This window comes from Anolis sagrei, chromosome 2 (genome assembly GCF_037176765.1).
Source record: "Anolis sagrei isolate rAnoSag1 chromosome 2, rAnoSag1.mat, whole genome shotgun sequence".
NCBI lineage: Eukaryota > Metazoa > Chordata > Lepidosauria > Squamata > Dactyloidae > Anolis > Anolis sagrei.
The window spans coordinates 133,711,178-133,733,985 of NC_090022.1; the positions used below are offsets into that span (position 1 = coordinate 133,711,178).

At 39.3% G+C, this 22,808-nt stretch overlaps 1 protein-coding gene across 2 annotated transcripts in view; it reads left to right on the forward strand.

Annotated features, from left to right (window-relative positions):
- The window catches only part of SLC39A11 (solute carrier family 39 member 11), a 339,314-nt gene that overhangs the window by 35,982 nt on the left and 280,524 nt on the right, over positions 1 to 22,808 (forward strand). For both annotated transcript variants that reach the window (XM_060764226.2, XM_060764225.2), the window contains exon 4: positions 11,534 to 11,692. In XM_060764226.2, coding sequence (XP_060620209.2) covers positions 11,534 to 11,692 — 159 coding nt within the window. The remainder of the gene's footprint in view (positions 1 to 11,533; positions 11,693 to 22,808) is intronic.

Below are 22,808 nucleotides of genomic sequence, written 5' to 3' on the forward strand. Positions count from 1 at the left end.
AACCCCACGTAGAGCACGTTGCAGTAATCTATTCAGGATGTAACAAGAGCGTGGACCACCGTGGCCAGATCCAACTTCCCAAGGTACGGGCGCAGCTGGTGCACAAGTTTTAATTGTGCAAAAGCTCTCCCAGCCACCGCCGAGACCTGGGGTTCCAGGCTCAGCGATGAGTTCAGGATCACTCCCAAGCTGCGAACCTGCGACTTCAGGGGGAGTGTAACCCCGTCTAACACAGGCTGTGACCCTCGGCCTTACGACTGACCAGTAGGACCTCTGTCTTGTCTGGATTCAATTTCAATTTGTTAGCTCTCAACCAGTCCGATACAGTGGCCAAACACCAATTCAAGGTCTGGACAGCCTCCTTGGTGACAGGTGAGAAGGAGTAACAGATTTGGACATCATCTGCGTAGAGATAACATCGTACCCCGAAACTCCGAATGATCTCTCCCAGCGGCTTCATGTAGATGTTAAACAACATCGGGGACAGAATTGATCCCTGTGGGATCCCACACGACAACGGTTGTGGGGCCGAACAGGTGTCACCCAGTAACACCTTCTGAGACCGTCCCTCGAGGAAGGACCGGAGCCACTGCAATGCAGTACCCCCGAGTACTGCCTTCATGCTTTTGTAAGAACAAAAGGCTAAGAAAAAAGAGCGCCCTTAAATTCATAGTTCTGTTTTGCCATATTTGTCTATTAATTCTAACAAAGAAAAAACACTATTGGATAATGCCTTTTATTGGGCATGATTCAATAGTATGCTTTCGTATTGAAGGTCAATGTAATTTAGACACCCCATCCAATCCTCTGTGATAATCAAGGGACCCTTCTCCAGTGTGTTTCCTAGTTTTTATGGTGAATGGGTGGCTTCAGAGTTTAGGGCCAATTCTAATTGCTTTTGGCCAATTCTAGTTATTTTGGGATAATTCTAATAGCCCCCTATATCCACAGGGGATATGTTTCATGATATTTGAAATCCAAATTAGTACTGAACCCTATACCAGTAGTATCTTCAGACAGCTGTTGTCTGCAGATAGCTAAAATCACAGAAGGCAAATTTGAGGATAAGGGGGACTAATGTAATTAGTTAATTACCTTTCTACTAATACAGGGACCAACCTGCCTAGTTCTATGTTAAAACAAAATGTAGGTAAAACAATACACAGTACAAGGGTAAAAAAACATAAAACTAACACTGCATAGTAGCCCATAGCTTTGTATTGTGGTAGAAATAGCTCTATTGTAGGCTTTGGTGTTATTTTCAAAATGTGATAATGAGATGGAAATGTTTGTTTCATGAGTCATCAGGCTACAGATGTTGAATGCAGTCATGGTGCAGGATTTATTTTTACTGTTTTACTGTTTTAAGAAGATGCAGCTGTTTTTCTGTGGTAGATTCATTCATGTCCTGCTGCCAGACAAGATGCTCTGAACAGGACCCTCGTCCTGGGTTTTATGGGATTCCCCCCACCCTGTGGAAGGAAACAATACCTGTTGTCTCATAAATGAAGGCTTCAAGTGGGCTGCATTTTGTAACATTTCTTGCTAAAAGGTTAATAACCACAAGAGAGTAATGACAGAGGGCTACAGAATGAGTGAAATATGGGTTTGTCCAATATAGTTCCATATCTTACAATCAGTAGCAAATTACATAGCTGAGGCAGTTTCTTGGAGCTGTCCCACCCTCTTCTTTGTCCTTCTGTTTTATATTTTGATTCCAAAGAGCATGCTGCCAAACCTGTCCATATAATTGTTTCTGAATCAATGGTGGGTTTCCCTATCTGAGGGGGATATGTTCCAGGACCCCTCATGGATACCTGAAACTATGGATAACTGTGAATACTACATTTTGACATTTTGATTATACTTGGGCTGGAAGTATACTAGAGATTTACACTGAAGAACCTAGAAGGTGAGGGATTTTTTTTTGGGGGGGGGGAGTGCGGGTAAGTGCAAGCACAATGGATAAAGCCTTGTACTGAATTCTATATGGAGCTTTGCATAATGGTTAATTCTTGACCATCATAGAAGTGGTGAAAAATCTAACTAATTAGAAGGGAGTCAAAGAGTCATTCCATGAAATCACATGTTTAGTGTACCATTTTAGAAGAAGAATCTGGCAGTGGAAATCTGTCTTCCTCAGTTCCCTAACAAGAGGATAATGATGACAATATATGAACATCACACACTCCTTATAAGAGGAGTCATCACTAGGGACATCCATGCCTCCTCTCTCCAGAGAAGAAACCTATGCCTTCTCCTGCAGAAGAATGATAAGGATATGCCGCAGTGCACCCAGCACACCAAAATTGTGTGTCGGCTATTTCAGGAAGTATCTATGCATGTATAGGCAGGCTATGGTGTGGTGGAGGTGTAGGAGTACTGCGGTTGGTTATCTTCATCCTTGTGGTGCTGTCTACCATTGTATCTTGTATCATAGAGGCATCGTATCCTTGAAGGCAAGCAAGATTACCCTTGGGCTGGTTCTACACAGCCATATAATTCAGATTATCAAATCAGACAATCCAGATTATCTGCTTTGAACTGGATTATATGAGTCTACACTGCCATATAATCCAATTAAAAGTAGATAATCTGGATTTTATATAGCAGTGTGGATGGGGCCTTGGTTAGTATTTGGATGGGAGACTGTCAAGGAATACCAGGTGCTGTGAACTTTATTTCAAAGGAAGGAACTGACAAAACCTATTCTGAGTATTTCTTACCTAGGAAAACCCTATGAGTTGCTGTGAGTTTTCCAGACTGTGTGGCCATGATCCAGAAGCAGTCTCACCTGATGTGTCACCCACATCTTTGGTGGATATCCTCAGAGATTGTGCGGTATCTTGAAAACTCACAGCAACCCAGTGATTATGGCTATGAAAGCCTTCGACAACACACTAAACTTTATGAATTCATTGGGTCATCATGAGTTTACAGATGGCTTGAAGAAGGTGCACATACAGTACACACACGTATAATGAAAAACAATAGTATTAAGAGTACCTCTTCAATTTTTATCCTGTGTAAATGATAAAGCCCATTGGGCTACCTCATTTTCCTTTTCAGTCCTTTGATCCCAAAAGTATGAGTCCCACATTTAATGGTTCTAATTTACATGCCCCCCTTCTCTTTTTCGTTACTTGAAAAGTTAAACAACTAGGTTCTAATTTACATGCTCCCCCCCCTTCTCTTTTTCGTTACTTGAAAAGTTAAACAACTACCATGGGTGGTAAGAATGCTAGTTGGTGCTGCTGGGGTCAACCGGTTGTGGAATACAGCTGACTAGCAGGAGATCAGTAGACCAGAATGGCAAAATAACAAACATGAAATAGAGGCAATGATATGTATTGATATTGGCACCACAAGGCAGTAATTTGAACTGGAAAGATGCTTGAAGCTCTTTAAAGACAAATTGGGGAGAGAGTGAGAGCTTTGAACAAGTGGCTACTTTTCTTTAACAAGACAAGCAATTTAGGCCCATGGCTGGTTACAAATGGGCTATTTGTATAGTTGCTAGTAACTCCCCTGGAAGGGTCATTTTTTACTTTATTACTTCTCAGTGGAATAAGCATGTCACGCTTTATGCGCTTGTTGCTACTTTGGCTGTGTATTCTGGTTCAAGTCCAATTCAGAAAGTAAGCAGGGATTCTTAGAAGTCAAACTATATCTGTTTGCTGTTTCTAAATTGTTCATGGCAGTGAAATGTAATGAATAAGCATTTTACTGAAAATCACATTTCAGGTTTGTGTTTCTGACCTTCGAGAGATACACACATTAGTTTTCAGATGGTTAGAAGTCAGGAAATGTTGCCATGGTGGCTGTTGGGAGTAAAAATGTAGCTGTTTTACAACACTATATATCTCACTTTTGTTGTTGCCTTTATAACTTTATATGTCCACGGAGCTACATAGCCCACCTGTGGTTACATTAGAGGAGTTGTTCCCAACCTTTTAGAGCCAAAGTATCTTTAGTCTCAACATGTACAATATTATTTTTGAAACACACTAAGCCATTTTTCTCAGTCAAATTGACATCCTATCTTTTCTTTTTCCTTTCTTATACTTTTTTTAATCCTAGAAGCAACCTTGTGAGACAGCTTAGGTTGAGAAGTAGCAATATTTGGAATCTGAGGCCTCTTCTACACTGCCATGTAAAATCCAGATTATCTGCTTTGACCAACCAGATTATACAAAGGTGTAGAAAGGGTCTGAGCTTTTACAGTTCCAATCTGTTATTCAAATTACGACACCGCACTAACTCTAGCAGGTACCTAAAATGGTAGCTAAGAATCAGAGAAAACGCTTGTGCTTACAAACAACAAAAATGACAACAATGTATACCACCTTCTCTCCTATCATTGATATTTTCTTTTTCTCATCCTGCTTTTTAGGCTGGATCTACACTGCCCTATATCCTGGGATCTGATCTGAGATTATACCAGATTATCTGGCATATAACTCATATAATCCAGTTCAAAGCAGATAATCTGGGATCATATCCTGGAATATAGAGCAGTGTAGATCCAACCTGGCTTCTTACCCACCAGCTGAAAAACATTAATTTAAGGCATAGGAAAAAAAGAGGACTAAAGATAAAATATTTTCAAACAATTGTCTTTATCCTATCCAAATTTCCATCACTTCCCCACACCACGGCCAATGGTTAGGGATTATGTGGATGCCAGAATGAGGAATGCTGAGCTAGAGAGTTACAAGGTTTATGTTAAAAGATCTTTTGACTTATTTTGGAAAATGCACACATGTTCCATATTCCATGTAGGATATAATTTTAATTAAAATATAATCATGAAACATACACAATATTCAGATTTAGGATTTTTCCCCCATCAGGGTTTGCAAACGTGCAATTCACATCACAATTGTGTAGACAATTGGGCGAATATGTGGTATAAGATCACTATCTGTGCAAATGGTCTTGTGATTTTCTCTGCTACCTGTTCTAAATTTTCTGGAGATTTGGGAGAACCAATTTCCTATTTAAATCTATAATTTTGATCACTGTGAGCCAAAAAGATAAATTTTATCACACAATTCCATTAGCAACCAGCTTTATGTAGAAACCAATTGATTAGTAATACTAGGAGAGCTATTATTATAAGTATCACAATTAGTGCTCATGTCACATTTCCACACACTTCTCCCCAGGTTTGGCCAAAGCATTTGACTCCACGGAGTGATCTTATTACATTTAGGTATCATGAAGGAGAGTTTATATTTAATAGCTTAAAATACTGGAATAGTTTTAGTTGATCAGAGATTCCATTTTATCTTATTAAATAGTATCTGCTCAGTTGTAAAGCCTTGCTTTTCCTCAGATATGTCTTCAGAATGGGGAAAAACTAGAGCAGCATTATTTTCCATCTCTGAGATTTTTTAAAAGATGTGGCTGAAAGGAAGGAAGAATGGAAGGAAGGATGGAGGGGTGAACAAGGGAATGATGGTCTTCCACTGTCCATCAGGAGTGCTTAGGAAGTGGTGGTTATTCAATTATACTTTTTTCTCCATTGGATTTCTCTGTTTACACTTTATATGTAAATAAGTTCAAATCTTCTTTGAACTTATTTCAGCTTACATCTGAATAGACTTTTCATTGATAGGGATGAGGGAGAACCTCACAGAACTGACAAGAATATGTGTTTCTGTTGATTTCACTAATTGTGTGTGTGTGTGCATGGGTGCATCTCTTTGCCTCCAAGTTGTCTGTCGATTTATGGCAACCCCATTCTTGTCATAGGGTCATAGGCTCACATATTTATACATGATGGCCTATAATTCAATATTCCTGCTTTTTGGCAGGGGGTTGGACTGGATGGCCCATGAGGTCTCTTCCAACTATATGATCCTATGATTCTTTGTGAGGGAAAGTCATGGGGGGGGGGGGAGCATGCTTGTTTTCTGCTGCCCTGGAGACTAGGATAGGGAGCAATGGCTTCAAACTGCAGGAAAGGAGATTCCACCTGAATATTAGGAAGAACTTCATAACTGTGAGAGCTGTTCAGCAGTGGAACTCTCAGCCCCAAAGTGTGGTGGAGGCTCCTTCTATGGAGGCTTTTAAATAGAGGCTGGATGGCCCTCGAGGTCTCTTCCAACTCTATGATACTATGATTCTTCTGAGACAATGCAATCTTAGAGGTGGTTTAACCAGTTCCTTCCTCCAAAATATAGCCAACATGGTATTTGTTGCTGATCCCACATCTAAGTACTGACCCTTTGTATCTTCCAGAGTAGATGGGATCTGATGATGTCTCTAAAGTATTTATGTTCTATTTCAATACTCACTAATTAGGTATTTTATAAAGTAGGAGCAAAAGGTCAGCAGCTGAATAATAATCATGCCATGAAAAGCTTTAATCCAATTTTATTAAAATTTATTAAAAATAGAACTAACTATTTTAATTTTATTAAGTTGTCATATCAATGAAAATTAGTACTGAGCAAATTATTTAGCACAAGAGACATAGCTACCGATGCATCAGGATGGGCAGTGCATTTAATTAGAAGAGACTTTTAAAAATGTGGTAGGCCTCTCTTTGAAAGAAGCTCAGTATGAAATTATTTAAAAGTAGTATAAATAGATTCTTTTTTCCCTGGAAGCACTCTTAGTATTGTTGAACAACTCAACCTCATCCCGCAACCCGCATGATGGACCACCACCAGCAAACCTCCCTCAAAGGATTATTTCTCATTATATATATAGATTTATGAAAAAATTGTAGATGTGTACTGATTTGTATCAGAGCATGTACAGACCAGATCTGCTGGAGCAAATCTCTCACAAAGGCAAAGTTGTAGCCTCAGATTCTGAGTGTTCAGAAGGAGAGGAAGGGGATGCTGGGAGAGATTCAGAGGGCATCGAGAGAAATGTTTTGGAATCCCCTGGCAGTTCCCAAGAGAACGGTGAAGGCGAGATTCATTCCCATGAGAACCTTCTAGAGGTGCAGACTCTGGGGGACGAATGTGTGTCGAGGTCAGAAAAATTACAACAGAGACAACAGGGCCTGCAATTAAGGACTTGCTTCTCCAAGCAAATTAGAGATAAGGAAAGGAAATTCTAACTTCTTAAAAGTGGTTCATGCTAGTATGCTCCTTGTGAGAGCAACGTTACAATCAGGTCAAGAACTCTCGGTGTCATGGGCCTTGTAATTCATGTAATTCACGGCTGGCCCCCTACTTGTCCAGGGACGACCTAGCTACGGTGATCCAGGCTATGGTCATCTCAAGACTGGACTACTGTAACGTCCTCTACATTGGCCTTCCTCTGTCGGTGATCTGCAAGCTCAAGCTGGTTTCATCAGGCATAGTTTTGCCTGCCTTGGATTTCTGTACCTGTCCTTGGAATTATCTCGGTGGGATTGTGTTAGAGACTTCCTCTATATGAATTTTTGGACTTTGGCTTTTATGGTGAATAACCTTTTGAACTTTGATTCCTTTTGTATACTTGCTTGCTTTTATTATACTCTGGTTTTATTAAACTTTTACATTGGATCATCTGGACAGTGTGTGTTTTGTGTGAAAAGAGGCCTCAGGGCTGTAGTGCAACAGGTAAAAGCTCCCCGACCTTTTAATAGGATGTATCCATCTTTACAGCTTCTGCATATATTATATTCCTTCCTTGCAGCCTTTACCCATGTTATATCTTTTATTCCCTGTCCTATCTCCTTCTCTATAAAACCAAAATATATTAAATTATATGATCTCTGGTGGTGATCACCTCCCTGTTGAACCCACCAAGGAATTTCCTGGATACTTGGGTTGGGCTAATCCCTTGGGTAAAGGTGACAGTCAAAGTCTAAATGTGTGTGTGTGTACGCAAACGAGCAGGTGGTCTTCACTCTGGATCTGATATTGCTGGACTGGTTCTTATCCAATTGACTATCTCAATCATTTGAAATATTAGTAACCATGGAAACAGGGACTCATTTGAATGATCTTATTTGACATCCAAAAAAATTGATTACAGATCACTAGCTTTTTGTTTTAAGGTCCCACCCCCTGTGTTTCTCAGAACATTTTTGCATCACCAAAGACTCAAAATATACATCCAAGTCTGGACATTTTGTTTCAGGGACCACAGATACTTGATCACCCAAAGCCAGACTATTATGCTAGCCGAAAAGTCCTCTAAGCTCTCCAAATATGGGCAAGGACTTCCTAGACCTGCCTCCCTGCAGGAGAGCCCCCAATAGCTGATTGGCCCTCCTCAGGCCCAGTCCTCCTTTGTCTTCTCCCCTCCACCAACGTAACCCTGTCTGGAGGTGGTAATGTCACCACAGTTCCAGGCAATTCAATTGCTGCTTCAGGCTGCCCCCTTTGCTGGCTTATCAGGAAAGGGAGAGGATGGAGCAGGAAACTTAAATAGCTGTCAACTGTAAAAGAAAAACTCATGTCTCTATATTTCATGTTATGCTTGTACTTTTGGCACTAGCCATACTTGCATCCTTTCTAGCCAGATCATAATTAAACCTTTGTGGCTGTCTTCACCTGGTGAAATTGTTCTTTAATCTGAAACTTTAGGCTGTTAACATAATGCTTGCCAGGCAGGACCCTCTTTTATCTGCAGTTCTAGTCTAAATTTGACTTCATGTGACCCCTTCTTCTACACTGCCATATAAAATCGAGATTATCTGCTTTGAATTGGATTAAACAACAACAACAACAACAACAACAACAACAACAATCTTTATTTATACCCTACTCCATCTCCCTTGAGGGACTCGGTATGGCTTACAACCAAATCAATTAGCAATAATTACACAGCGGATTAACCTCATTGGCTACTACACTGCCACTGTGCAAAGATGTGTAGAGTCATATAATCCAGTTCAAAGCAGGCAGATAATGTGAATTATCTGCTTTGACAATTTGGATTATATGGCAGTGTAGAAGGGGCCTCTGTCTCTTTTAGAGACGTTTCATTGAAATCAATAGAATATGTGTAAGTAGAAAAAACATTCCATTCTTTTCATTGGGTTTACTGTAGCTTGACCTAAAGTTTGGATTAAAGTTTTGCAGTTTAATGTATATTGCTTGAATGAGCATTTGGGATCTGACATGTTGATGCTTGTTTCAGACTGTTGAATAATGTCATTATGTAGTGTGACAAGACAGCACTTCTGAATCTTCTTCCAATAATGAAAAGAATATTGATCAGACACTGAAGGCCTTCATCCACACTACTGAAGTGTCTATTAAAATGATTTGAAAATTGCACCTACGGACAAATTGACCCTCTTAGCTTATTGAGAACATGCAGTAGACTTCTCCCTCAGAAATGGCAACTGTTTATTAGTTCCTGGGAATCAATATTGTGACATATAGAGACTTGATCCTGTTGAATGAATGTGAGAATGGCTGCCTTTTGCTTTGCTTTTAAACCTTAGACCCTTAACTGGGGCTGAAGTAGAGAAATGGATTAATTGGCTTTGAAAGCTTTTCTTGGCTGCCCTTCAATAAAGTAGGCATACAGTGTTTAGCAAAAATGTCGGTATTATTCAGGATATGTGGATTTAAAATTCTTCAAGTGGATGGCTCAGTTTGCTTGTGTCATGCAAGCCCTTTTGAAAGAAATATTAACTTGGGTTTTCATTGTGTGGTTTTTGTAAGAGATTATTGTCTTAATAAGCAAACTTCTCCATAACGATTTGATCCCAAATTGTGTTGAATGTCTGGGTTGCTGTGAGTTTTCCAGGCTGTAGGGCCATGTTCTAGAAGCATTCTCTCCTGACATTTTGACCACATCTATGGTAGGCATCCTCGGAGGTTGTGAGGTCTGTTGGAAACTAGGCAAGTAGGGTTTATATATCTGTGGAATGTCCAGGGTGGGAGAAAGAATTCTTGTCTGTTGGAGGCAAGTGTGAATGTTGCAATTGGTCACCTTGATTAGCATTTAATGACCTTGCAGCTTCAAAGCCAAGCTGCTTCCTGCCTGGAGGCCTCCTTTGTTGGGAGTTCCCCAGTTTTTTGAGTGTTGTTCTTTATTTACTGTCCTGATTCTGGAATGTTTTTTAGAAATACTGGTAGCCAGATTTTGTTTATTTTCATGGTTTTCTCCTTTCTGTTGAATGCAATCTGCTGGCATGTTCCATCATATTGGTGTAACAATTAAGATTAATAATGGTTAGTAATTTTGGGTTTCCTTTTAAAAACTGATAAATTAAGAAGAAGCAGAATATCACACATAGTCTGGTGTAGATAATGTTGCTTTGAACTGGGATCCAGAAAATGATATAACTGCGTAGTTTGATTCAAAGGAACTCTTTTGGCTCAGTAAAGAAATTTTTATTCATTGACATTTCAGAAAGGATTGGTAATAAATTATTTTGGAAAGGAGGACAGTATGACCTTTTGGTTTGATTATGCAGGGCTTTTCCTATGATAAGCTAAAACTCCCAAAACACACATAATTCTTGGTAATGGAAGGTTGCTTTTGGTGCAACTGGTTAGATTTGTTGCTCAAACTGTTGTTAAGACTAGTTTGTTACCATGGGGTCTTCTGTTAAGACTTAGGCTACATCTAAACTTGCTATTTAATGTAGTCCGAAGTTAGCTTCAAACTGTGGTGGCCAGATAACAAATTCCTACAAAAGCTCACAAAAAGGCCTTAATGTGCACCAATGCCCTTTAGTTGATGTAATTACCATCTAGGCCTTAAACTGGTTCCAGGATTCCTATGTAATTACCTGCACATTGAAACCACTTTCTTCAATACCAGTTTGAAACTTCATTAAATGATTAGTGTAGATAGGACCTAACTAGTCAAAGGCACACAGCTATATAACCCAGAAAATCAAGGCAGATAACCCACAATATCTGCTTTGACCTGGGTTATTCAAGTCCACACTGCCATATAATCCAGTTCTATGTGGATTTTATACAGCTGTGTGGAAGGGGCCCTAAACTTTCATAGGCACAGCCCATTAGATGTCTGGGTGATGGTATCCATGATAGCTTGTGCTAGAAAACTCTTTTCCCCAAATCTGTTATTTGCTTCTTTTACATCTTTTAATACTCAGGGTATTAAAAGATGAATCCTATCAATACTCAAGATGATCTGCTAGTACGACTCTGTAAAAGGCAGTTTCCTGTGTTTCTGTTCAGAATTTGATATTGCCATCTTGCATTTATATATTCCCTAGAGATAGATTGTTCTAATTGCTTAATATATTATTGCTTTGATTTTTTTTCATTAGTGGTTTTAAACTCTTCCCCAGAGTAACTGTGCATTTTATCAGGAGTAGGAAATTTGTGCTCATACAGATGTCATTGGACTGTGTCTCCCATGAGTTCTAGATAGATGATAGAAGTTTCATTCCTGTAACATCTGATGATTGTTTGTGCTATATGTTCTCCCCCAATTTTGTATATGTGAACCACTATTTGTTACAGCAAGTGTATGTTGTATATGGATAAACAATGTATATGGGTAAAGGATATCCTTCTTAAATTGGCTGAATTGGTGGCAGGTGGGGCTTGCCATTTTAAGTAGCACTAATTTTCCTTCCCTTGTTTAGGTCATGTTGGCTGCTTCTTACTGGTCACTTCTTGAACCTGCCATCGAGTTAGCTGAAGACTCTGAGAAGTTTGGGGCATTTGCGTTTTTCCCGGTAGCTGTTGGCTTTACCCTGGGAGCGGCCTTTGTGTACTTTGCTGACATCCTCCTCCCTTGGTTGGTGAGTAGTCCTGTCACCATGACTGTTGTTGTTGATGTCCATTTGTGACATCACGTGATGGAAAAGCTAAAAGATAAGTTGTTGCATAGAGTGCTTGTCCCTTCTTTTCTCCTGAAGCTATTTTGTACATTTGAGAAGAGCTAGTGATGGTGTCCGTGCCTCTTTCTTTGATGTTTTACCCCCCTTTCTGAACCTAGAAGCTTCTTAATTGACCCTTATTTATAGTTGTTGGAGCCCCCGGTGGTGCAGTGGGTTAAAGCTTGTTGACTGAAAGATTGCAGGTTCAAATCCAGGGAGTGGCGTGAGCTTCTGTTATCAGCTCCAGCTTCTGCCAACCTAACAGTTCGAAAACATGCAAATGTGAGTAGATCAATAGGTACCGCTCTGGCGGGAAGGTAATGGCATGCCATGCAGTCGTGCCAGCCACATGACCTTGGAGGTGTCTATCGACAACGCCAGCTCTTCAGCTTAGAAAATGGAGATGAGCACCACACCCCAGAGTCAGACACGACTGGACTTCATGTCAGGGGGAAATCTTTACCTTTACCTTTACTATAGTAGTTGTCAAACACACAGCTCCTCCACATACTAAAATCATGGAGCTGAGAAAAGTTAGTTTTCTGAGCTTCAACTCCCAGAATTGGGATGACTTTGTTTATATATTTTCATTGCCATGACCTCATTTTGTTTCAGAAGTAGGAAACATATCCTTGATATAAATGCTGCAATAGATTCTCATTTGACTGGCACCCATGCAGATTGGTAGATGCCAGATAAATGTTGCTTGAGAGTTACTATTAAAATAGGCATAACTAATCCTATCCTACAATCTGGGCCAGGGGTCCTCAAACTTTTTAAACAGAGGGCCAGGTCACAGTCCCTCACACTGTTGGAGGGCCAGATTATAATTTGAAAAGAACACGAATGAATTCCTATGCGCACTGCACATATCGTATTTGTAGTATAAAAAACACTTTAAAACAATACAATAATTAAAATGAAGAACAATTTTAACAAATATAAACTTATTAGTATTTCAATGGGAAGTGTGGGCCTGCTTTTGGCTGATGAGATAGGATTGTTGTTGTGGTTGTTGTGTTCTTTCAAGTCGTTTCAGACTTAGGTTGACCCTAAGTGAGGGCCAGGTAAATGACCTTGGAGGCCCGTATCCGGCCCCCGGCCTTAGTTTGAGGACCCCTGTTCTAGACCATGCCATACACTTTGTATTGAATCGATATTAAAATTGAGATGTAGTAATTAAAAGCAAATTAAGACAAATTTAATGTAACAATTTTACTGTTTTACTATATTATAAAAACAACTTTTTATTTAAAGTATTATTTTTTCTAATGTTTGCAGGTTGCTTGAGAGGTTTTTGTGTCCATTTTTTATTTTATTGTGTATAAGAAACAAAAGAGAAAAAACAGAAAAAGGCATAAATAAAATGAAATGAAAAAATAAAATAAATTTAACAAGACGTTATACAGCTATCAAATGCAAATTATATAAGAGCTTCTAATAATTGTACAATTATGACTTCTTATCAAACCCATGCCCCTTTTATTCACACACCTGTGAACCCAACCCAAGACCTCTGACACCATTCAATGTGGATCTCATATCTAACAAGCATCTACCCTTGTATCTTGTTTTAATAAATTCCCTTTGTGGCTATGTTCAAATCTACCTTTGCCTTCCTAGCCAAATGCCAGCCTCCATTTATTTGCAAATTCTTCATTATTTCCTCCTCTAGTTTGTTAGTTTGGCCATTTGGGTAGACTTTAGTAGTTTATCTCTCCAATCTTCAAAGGTTAACTCTTTTCCCCCCTTCCAGGATTTTGCTCTCATTAGTCTTGCAATTACAAAGCTGTATTGGCAAATTTCTTCATGTCCTACTTCAAGCTTTTGATTGCTTCGATACCATTACTATTCACTCAATCTAAGGCCCCTTCTACACTGCCACAAAAATCCAGATTATCTGCTTTGAACTGGAGGTACTGTTCCATTATCTGGGCGGGGGCCACAAAGGGGTGCTAGAGAGAGCAGGATAGTCTGTTTTATGGGGGAGGGGATTGAAGGAGTTAAACCATGTCCCCCGTTTCTGTTATTTTCCCCAATTTGTCGTCAAAACAACTATTGTTTATGATATGGGAAGGAGGGGGAATCACCAGCGAAAATGGGGAAACTCCCCCCCCCCCCAAATGAACTATCCTTCTCTGTCCAAGCCGTCTTTTGGAGTCCCCTCAGATAATGGAACAGTACAGAATTGCATTATATGGCAGGGCAGACTCTGATAATCCAGTTCAAAGCAGATAATATGGGTTATCTGCTTTGATAATCTGGATTTTATGGCAAGCGTTGGTTTAGTGTAAAATAATCCATTATCCATTTTATCCCCCTTCCTCCTATCCTTTATTCTCTAAGCAGGATCTTATCATAGCAGCTAGAGATTATACAACAATGGCCATCATCTATAAAGGAAAGCCACAATCTGTGCTGTAAAGCAGGCATGAGAAAATCTTAGTATCGGAGATACTTAATATAGGGAGAATCATATTTGTTGGAAATTACAACCTTCTTCAAGCCTCCTCTGGTAATCTCTCAAAGGTCATGCTTTTCTAAAAAGATTTTGTCAAGACACTTGGCACATTTCTTTATAGCCTTCATTGATTCGACGTTTAGACCATCTCTCATTGACTTTTCAGTTTCTTGTGTGTTTAAACTCTGTCCTTAAAAATGCAAATAATCTTACCTATGTGTGCATCTCATGCTAGAAACTAGCATTGCACCCTGGAGAACTCTTGTCATACTAAAACTAGTGTGCGTGTAGAGGCCTGAATCAAATGATTACTGAAGTTCAAATCACCTCTGTCTTTAACAGACCACAGTGGCCATTTCTCTTTATTATTGGAGACAATTTCAGACCACAGTTTGTTACAAAAAGAGCTATCTGTACAATCCCTGGCTTCCTCTCCGAGAAGGTTCATTTGGCATTATTACTTCTCTGTGGAATAAGCATACCATACTTTATGTGCTCATTGCCACTTTGTGCATTCTGGTTAAAGTCCGGTGTGGGTGTGTGTGTGTGTGTGTGGGGGGGGGGGGGGGGGGAGAACACAGCTTCACTATTTTGCTGTCTGTAAATTGTTCTTGAATGAAACATAAACAGAATAAAGATTTCTTTCTAGCCTAAATGACATCTCAGATTCATTCTGCTGTCATTTCAGAAATAGATTTCATATGGTTAGGCAGCTCTAACACAGTGACTTCTAAGAGCAGGAAAGTAGCTGTTTTATAGGACTGTACATACCTGTTTTTTTTTTTTGTCTTCCTAACCTCATACAATATCTTAGAGGTTAGTTTTGGAGAGTTGTTTCAACCTTTTTTTGACAGTAGACAGGGCTTGGAAAAATTATTTTACTGGACTGCAGTTCAGAAAATCATGCCACCAGCATAGCCATTGACCATCGTTTCTGTAACAGTTGTCCCTGATTATCAGTAAGGCATTGCTGGCAAGTGAAGGCATCTGTCACATGGCATATTCAGAGCATTGCTTCAGATGTTTTGGACAATAGGATTGCAGTAATTCATTCTTTTATATATATATTAGTTTCCAGTATCTTTTTTTATAAGAGCAATTTATTAAAAGGATAAATTATGTTTCTTAAACCACTTAAAGCTGGCAAAAGGCATTGCTGAGCATCTGACTCAACTGTTTCCATCAAAAGCACTAAATTCAGAAACAATCACAGACCTCATACCTATGGCCCCTTCCACACAACTGTATAAAATCCACATTGAACTAGATTATATGGCAGTGTGGTCTCAGATAATCCAGTTCAAAACAGATATTGTGGATTATCTGCCTTGATATTCTGGGTTATATGGCTGTGTGGAAGGGTGCTTAGATACTTCCTGGAGAGGCAGATCATGGATATTCTGAACCAGAAAAAGAGTGGTCCAGCTACCAAGGAAAAGTTGAAGGGGAGGGGAGATACTTAATACCACCATCACCACCTTTTGTTTGTCCCTGTATTATAATATAATTTTCTAAAGCTCACCAGCCTTTGTATTGGTTCTGTCAGTGAAAAAGAATGACCAGCAAGGAAAATAAGCAATATTCTAGGATTACAGACCGGGGAGGTTTTCATCATTTATGTAATTGTTGAAGAACACAAACACACAACCATAGTCCTGCAGACACTCTCAGCCCATAAATATTTTCAGCAAATGTACATGTTAATCATAAAACAATAAGTTGTTGCTTTCAGTAAGAACATGCAAATGGTCTCTGTGGAAGACATAGTTCTATATTAAATTATTTCTGAATAATTCTTTGCACTAGGTGAATGGGGAGGGACATCTGATTGCAGACTTGGCTCAGGCAGAAAAAGAGGGAATGAGATTTCCCTCTCAGTTTTCCAAGCAGGGTCAGTCCTGGCTAGTACTTGGATGGAAGACTGCCAATGAATTCCAGGTGCTGTATTTCAGAGGAAGGAACTGGCAAAACCACCTCTGAGTATTCATTGTCTAAAAAGCATTTGAAATGTATGGGATTGCCATAAGTTGATATGGGAGTTAAACCTATATACAAGCATATCCAAGTACAATGGCATGGAGAGAAGAGAGAAGAAAAAGGTTTCAAATTAGATTAATATCCTAGTAAACAGGATGCAAAAATGCATGGTGTTTCTTGTCCTTCAAGTTCTGATGCTTGTACGAACATCTACCTGGTTAGCCAGTAGACAGCTAAGCAGACACCTGCCATGAAGCTGAACAGTAAAGAAGTAATCTTGTGCTTATCTCTCCTTCTTTTCTAACATACCAAACAGTGGGTAAATAGATAGGGAGTAGGGGCTATGCTATAACATCTTCTTCCCCTGGACTACGGTCCTCATCCAGTCTTTGTTGTGCAAAGTGTTGCTGTTTTCACCCTTTCTAAGCAGAAAATCATTAGCAAAGGTTAAGATGAAACTTATACAGCCACCTGTATATATTTTAAAAAAATATGAATGACAGGTTTTCATGATATACTTTGAGTCCCTATACATTTTGTTATTACCATTTATTTTTGTGTCTATACCTCTTATAAAGGGTTGGTTTAACCTCTGATTTGCTAGTAAAACTGAATTACTGTGTTGTGAAATGATTTATGTTTAAAAATTGTGTCACTAACATGAAATGTTTGGAAAGCTCTGTGGTTGAGTGATACTTTTAGGTCGAGTATCAGATAGCCTAAACCTTTGTTTTAATATGAGACAGGCTTAGCCACGATTCCCTTTGGTAATTAGTAAAGTTGTGCTGTGGTGTCTTGACTCAAGTCATAAATAGTTAAGGTTGAAACACATATGATCAGGATACTATTCTAGCCTCCCTGCTAATGACTGGAATTGTTCAGCCTCATTAGGCAATTTGTCTTTGAGGATTTAATATATATCCCTTTGGCTGCAATAGTCCCCAGATTCCTCTGTTTCATTAAAAACCATGCTAGCTATCTTCAAGCTGCTTGGAAATGAAAGGGATAACACATTCTCCTTGCTTCCAAATTCCAAGAGCCAGTATGTCGAGAAATACACAAGCAAAACCATTCATGAATCAAGAAATCATTATAAAGTTTTGCTGAGAACACATTTCAAAGTCAAGCAGCGCAGCCTAAATCCAACTAAATGTAAAAAATCCTCTAAAAATTTCTTCTTTGACATCTGCTCTCATAACAACAATGTATCATGCTATTCTTTTGAATTGATTTCCCAGCACAGAATCCATTAGCATAGTTGCTGCAGGACAGTGAAACTTTATTCTTAAATGCCCTCCCAAAGTATTTTATAGGGAGGATTTAATGCTTTCTGAAGAGCATATTAAAATGTTCTGACCCTTGAGGAAATAGCAGGAGCATTTAATAAAAAAGCACTTTAGGTGACTTGGATCATAGCAAAAAATGCAATGATATGACCTGAATTGTAACATCAAATTGGGTAGAAGCCAGTATAATAAAGGATTTTACAAGACGGGACTTGCTGTCTAGCATATCTGGAAAGTACTCAGCTGAGGAAGGATAATGGAAGTTATAGTCCAAAAATAGCTTTTCTAAGCTAGTGTGATAATGCGTCTTGCTGTAATCTAATAACTATGAACCAAACTACATTCAATTAACAAAAGGTTAATTTACTACTTAGGGCAGTGAAGGGGCACATAAGAGTAGAAAATATACCCCTTGCCAACTAAGCTTTTTGTGTGCAACAGGGATGCTAAAATATCTGGGAACTAGCAAGGGTCGGGGTATAAAAGTTTTGCTACATTTAATCTCAGGGTTTGCTTTTTAAAATATTTATCCTATTTGTGTGCAGACCACACAATGAAGTTTGATAGAAGCTGATTCCTGAAGGATCAGATTCCTGCTTCCATAGTTTTGTGAAGATCTAAGAACAGAAGGTCTCCTTTTCTGTAAGTGGTAATAGGACCATTTAAGTTAGAGGTCATCAGGGATTTTAAAAAATGTTTTCCTAGATTGTTGGTTCGAAGGTGCCCTTAAATGGAACTTGTTTCTTGCAGCCTCCCAAACTATTCTCTGGAGAAGAATGTTCTAAGATATGATACACAGGAATCTTATTAATCCTTCTTACTTTAGAATAAAACTTTTAAAAACTCTCTGTTGAGTCTTAAAATGTTTTACTTTATTTGTTCATTGCTCTTGGCTACTTGGCAGGCCAAGATCACCTTTTTCTTCAGAGAGAGGGAAGTTGCAAGTAGTTTTACAGCCTAACCTCCACATTCACTGGGATTGTGGAGGACAGGATCTGTACAAAAGTGGAAAAACACCCCCCCCCCCCACACACACAATATTGTGTTTACCTCTCTAGGAATCTCTAGGTCTTGCAGCATGACCCTATTGTCAACATCTGACAGGCATTGACCATAGAATGGCTCTGGAGGAAATTCCAGATGTCTGGAGAAATGTTCTCTCTAGGAACCTCAAGGTCCCCTGGCATGACAGTATAATCAATATCTGTCTGAGACTGATTGTAGAGTTGTGGTGGATATGCTAGAGCAGTGGTTCCTAACCTTTTTTTTGACCAGGGACCACTTGACCAGTGACCACTTTGACCAGGGACCACTCTCCAACATTTGTATCAAAATGGCCATGAATCATTTTTTGACCAACTTTAGATTTGGTGTGGTTATTTGAGGTGCTGATTCAGAAAATCGCATTGGATAGACCACATGAGCTTTAGTTTCTGATACAAAACATATGCCACCCAGTAGCTGCCATCTGCTTGGTCACAGAAAACCATATTTAATAATCTAGAACTGCGAATCTTATTTTAGGTCTCATGGCCCACCAGTGGGCTGCAGCTCACAGATTAGGAACTACTGAGCTAGAACTTCCTAGAGAGAATGGAGTAATAAAATCTGTGAATGATCGAATCTGCAAATGTTAAACCAGACAGTATGAAAGGGTAACTATACTTTGCTTTGCCTATCCCGTACCTCTGTCTCTCACTTGGCAAAGGAGAAGAGGGAACCGAGAGCAAGTGAGGAACAGAGTTGCTGGGAGATCTTTGTAGAACTAGCCCACTCTTCTTTGCTCAGAGGTTTAAGGCCAAGAAAGACCTATGGCAAATAAGCTAGATTGTAAACAGGACCACTATAGAAACTGTGGTGTCCAATGAGCTGTAATACTTATACCAAGTGCATTAGTTCCCTAAACTCAAATAAAATGTTTCATGCTCTATTGATTAGAGAAGGTTGTCAAAGGAAGTGACACAGAACCTCTTATGACTATAATTCCTGTCTCTTGCTATACAGCAGGTTTTGTATTATACAGTTATTTTTTTACAGCTTTTCCATTGTGCAGGGCTTGCATGTTACCTTTATGAGCGGGAGAAATAGAGCCTGCTATCCAGTCGATACTGCCTTGGGCTGTAATTCAGTCCTTTGTAATTGTACATAAACTCTGATAACGGTGAGTTAACAGGGTACTTATTGCCAAAGTGCTCAGCTCAACAGAAACAAAGGCTGAATATTAATATGGGCATGATTCTGTCCTGACCAATGTCGGCAGCACAGAAAATGAGGTAATGGTGATATATGTTCGGTTTCTAGGTTCTGGAAGGAACATTTGTTACTGGCAGTGAATTAAAATTTGGAAAGATCTTGCTATAGAGGTCAGTGTAAGAGCACTTCTGTTTCGTCAAGGATGGTAACCATAAAACACTGCAGATAGTGGGGGCAATGGTAGAGCTTAGTTTTGTTCTTGTTTTTCCTCATTATTTGGTGAATAGCTTTGAATGCGCCTACCGTAAAGTCTTCTGTTAACGTCATACCATATGCACACTTTGGTAATGACAAAGTTTCCTTCCTTACCAGTAGATGGTTGAATTTAGTAAGATAATGAGGCTTAAAGTGCAAGTCTCCTGTGTCTTGGAGATGTGCTGTTAATCTTTTTTTTCTTGTTTAAAATCTGGCAGGGCGTGAACTCTCTGAATAGGAGAGACAGACTTGTCAGCACACAGCATGAATCATTTGATTCCACGTGTGGCTATTACCATCATGTTCTCATGAAGATTTGAGGTGCTTGAATGCCTCGTGCTGCTAAGGATGACAGTCGGAGGCATGCCAAAGTCTGTAATGTGATAATACCCTCATTAGGTCAACTAAAATGACACAAAAGTCTCTTGACCTGGAATAGATGCCAGCTCACATTTGTTGAAACTCTGTGTACATCACCTTGTCTGTTCTGTAAATACAGCAATTTCTCCTGGAGTAATTTCATGATATTCATGTAGCCTCTTAGAAACTGGTATTATCTTATGAAGAACATAATTATCAAATTTACAAGTTTCCTTCCATCTGGGAAAGCAGAGTAAAATCTCTTTCTCACTTGACAATATGTTTGAGAAAGATGAACTATGTGTTGTTCATATTATTGTTGGTGATGTTGTTGACTTTCGACACATCTTTCAAAGGGTTTTCGTTGCAATATTTATGCAGAAGAGGTTTCCCCTTGCCTTCTTAGGTCATCATCATGATTGGGCCCTGGAAAAATATTGTGTTTTTTTTCCAAATGACAATCCTCCAAAGGTCTGGATTGCCTCTTACGTCCTTGCATTCTGTTGTTTCTTTCCAAATGACAGTCCTCAAAATGTTTTAAGCCTCTCACGAGGTCAGTGCACAATTTCTTTTTCCAGAATAGATTTTGCTGCCTGTGTTGATTGAATTGAGAATGAAATAAAAAGAGGAAGAAACTTTTGGAAAAGAAAACTAATACAGTAACCCCTCCATATTTGTGAAGTTTATGGGTGCAGCATCCCCATTAAAGAGCCACAAATAAATAAATATTATAGACACAGCGTTTTGCAATCTTCTCTTGCCATTTCAAGGTCCTCCGGGGTGATTTTAGAGTTGACGCCCACCAAAAATTGACCACAGAATTGAATTGGAGATCTATAATGTGTAAGGAATGTGCCATGTGTAAGTCATGTGTAAGGCAGCAGTGGAGGGAGCAGCAAATACAGGAAGCTGCCAATTATCAAATCCATGAATACTTAACCCACAAATGTGGAAGGGGCGACTGTAATTAGGGTTTCCTTTAAATGTAGCACATTCCTATTTCATTTCATCGGAGGCACTGAAAGCCTTATTAATTTAGTGTTGATTGTCTCGTAATGTGGAATATTTGTTTCCTTATACCATCAATACAAAGAGATGCTGTCTTCATTGAAGAAGGGCAAGCAGAAGCATCAAGGGGAGGCTTTTAGAGGTGCACAAGGTCACTCCAAGAGTGGTACACGGTACTTATTTAACTCCTGTTGCTATAGCAGCTAAACAGCTCATGTATGCTTCTTTACTATCCCTTTGTGAAATACAGCAAGTTTTTCATTTTCTGAAGTGACACATTTCCTCAGTTCTGGGTCTGCAGATTGGCTGCTACATTTAATTGCTTTTCCCTGGCTATGGCTGGTCACATACATTGCTTCAGGCTGCGCCGCTTCTCTCCTTCACTTCTGTCCTTGGTTCATATGTCTATTGAAACCAATCATGAACTACTGGATCCTAATGCTGTGGGGTTTTTCACTGAACAAATACAATAAATGCGATTTTGAAATCCACTTTTTCTTTTTTCCTCTGTGAAAGAAGCCCTATGTACCTAATATATATATATTTTTTAAAATGATGGCAAAAGCATGCTTTGTGCTACTGGCCACTAGAGTGCTTCTTTTAGCCCCTGTTCTTTTTAATGTGCTGTAAGACAAATTATCAAATCCATGTAGATCAGCTGCTCCTTTCACCATGGATGTGCTCTCACGGTAGTTTTCTAAGCTACACTAAAAATATTGATTCTGCAGCTTGCTCCTTAGCAGACTTTTTTCTTGGGTAAGGAGAGAGCTGCCTCTGCTGTGGCAAAAGAGCTCGGGATTGCTTTTGATTTAATGGGTCTTTGAATTAGCGTAGTAGATGCATATTCATGTTCCTAAGAGAACAGCACCCTGATAATAACAACATATGGTACCTTGCATTAATTTCTACTAGAGTAGGCTGGCTGAATTGAGAACTTAGTAAATTGATACTTATGTAAGTTCCAGAGAGTCAGTGATTTTGCTCAAGGTGGAACTGACAGTCCTGAGTGGATTTAGCCTGAGTATTTAGGATCTTTCCATTCTGATTTGGGTTCTTCTGGGCCACTCAGAGGTATTATGATGTCCTTCTAAATATGGCACCTCTGTTCTGTTCTGAGTTTACATTCAAAAGGTTTCACCATCCATTCAGTTTTAACATCTGGATAAAACTGTTGGGAGAACTCTGCTGCAGATTAGGGCTGTGGGACCACTATTGTGTAGATGACACATAGCCTTACCTCTTATTTCCATAATTCAGTCTTGGATAAGTTCTGAAGAGGTGTATGGAGGCTGTCTTAGGATGGATGTAAGTAAATGCATTGTAGCTAAATATTGACAATGTGTTCAATTCCCCTGAAGACTTAGGGCCCTTCCACACAGCCATATAATGGAGAATATCAAGACAGATAATCCACAATATCTGCTTTGTACTGGGTTATCTGAGTTCACACTGCCATATAATCCAGTTCAATGTACAGCTGTGTGGAAGGGGCCATAGG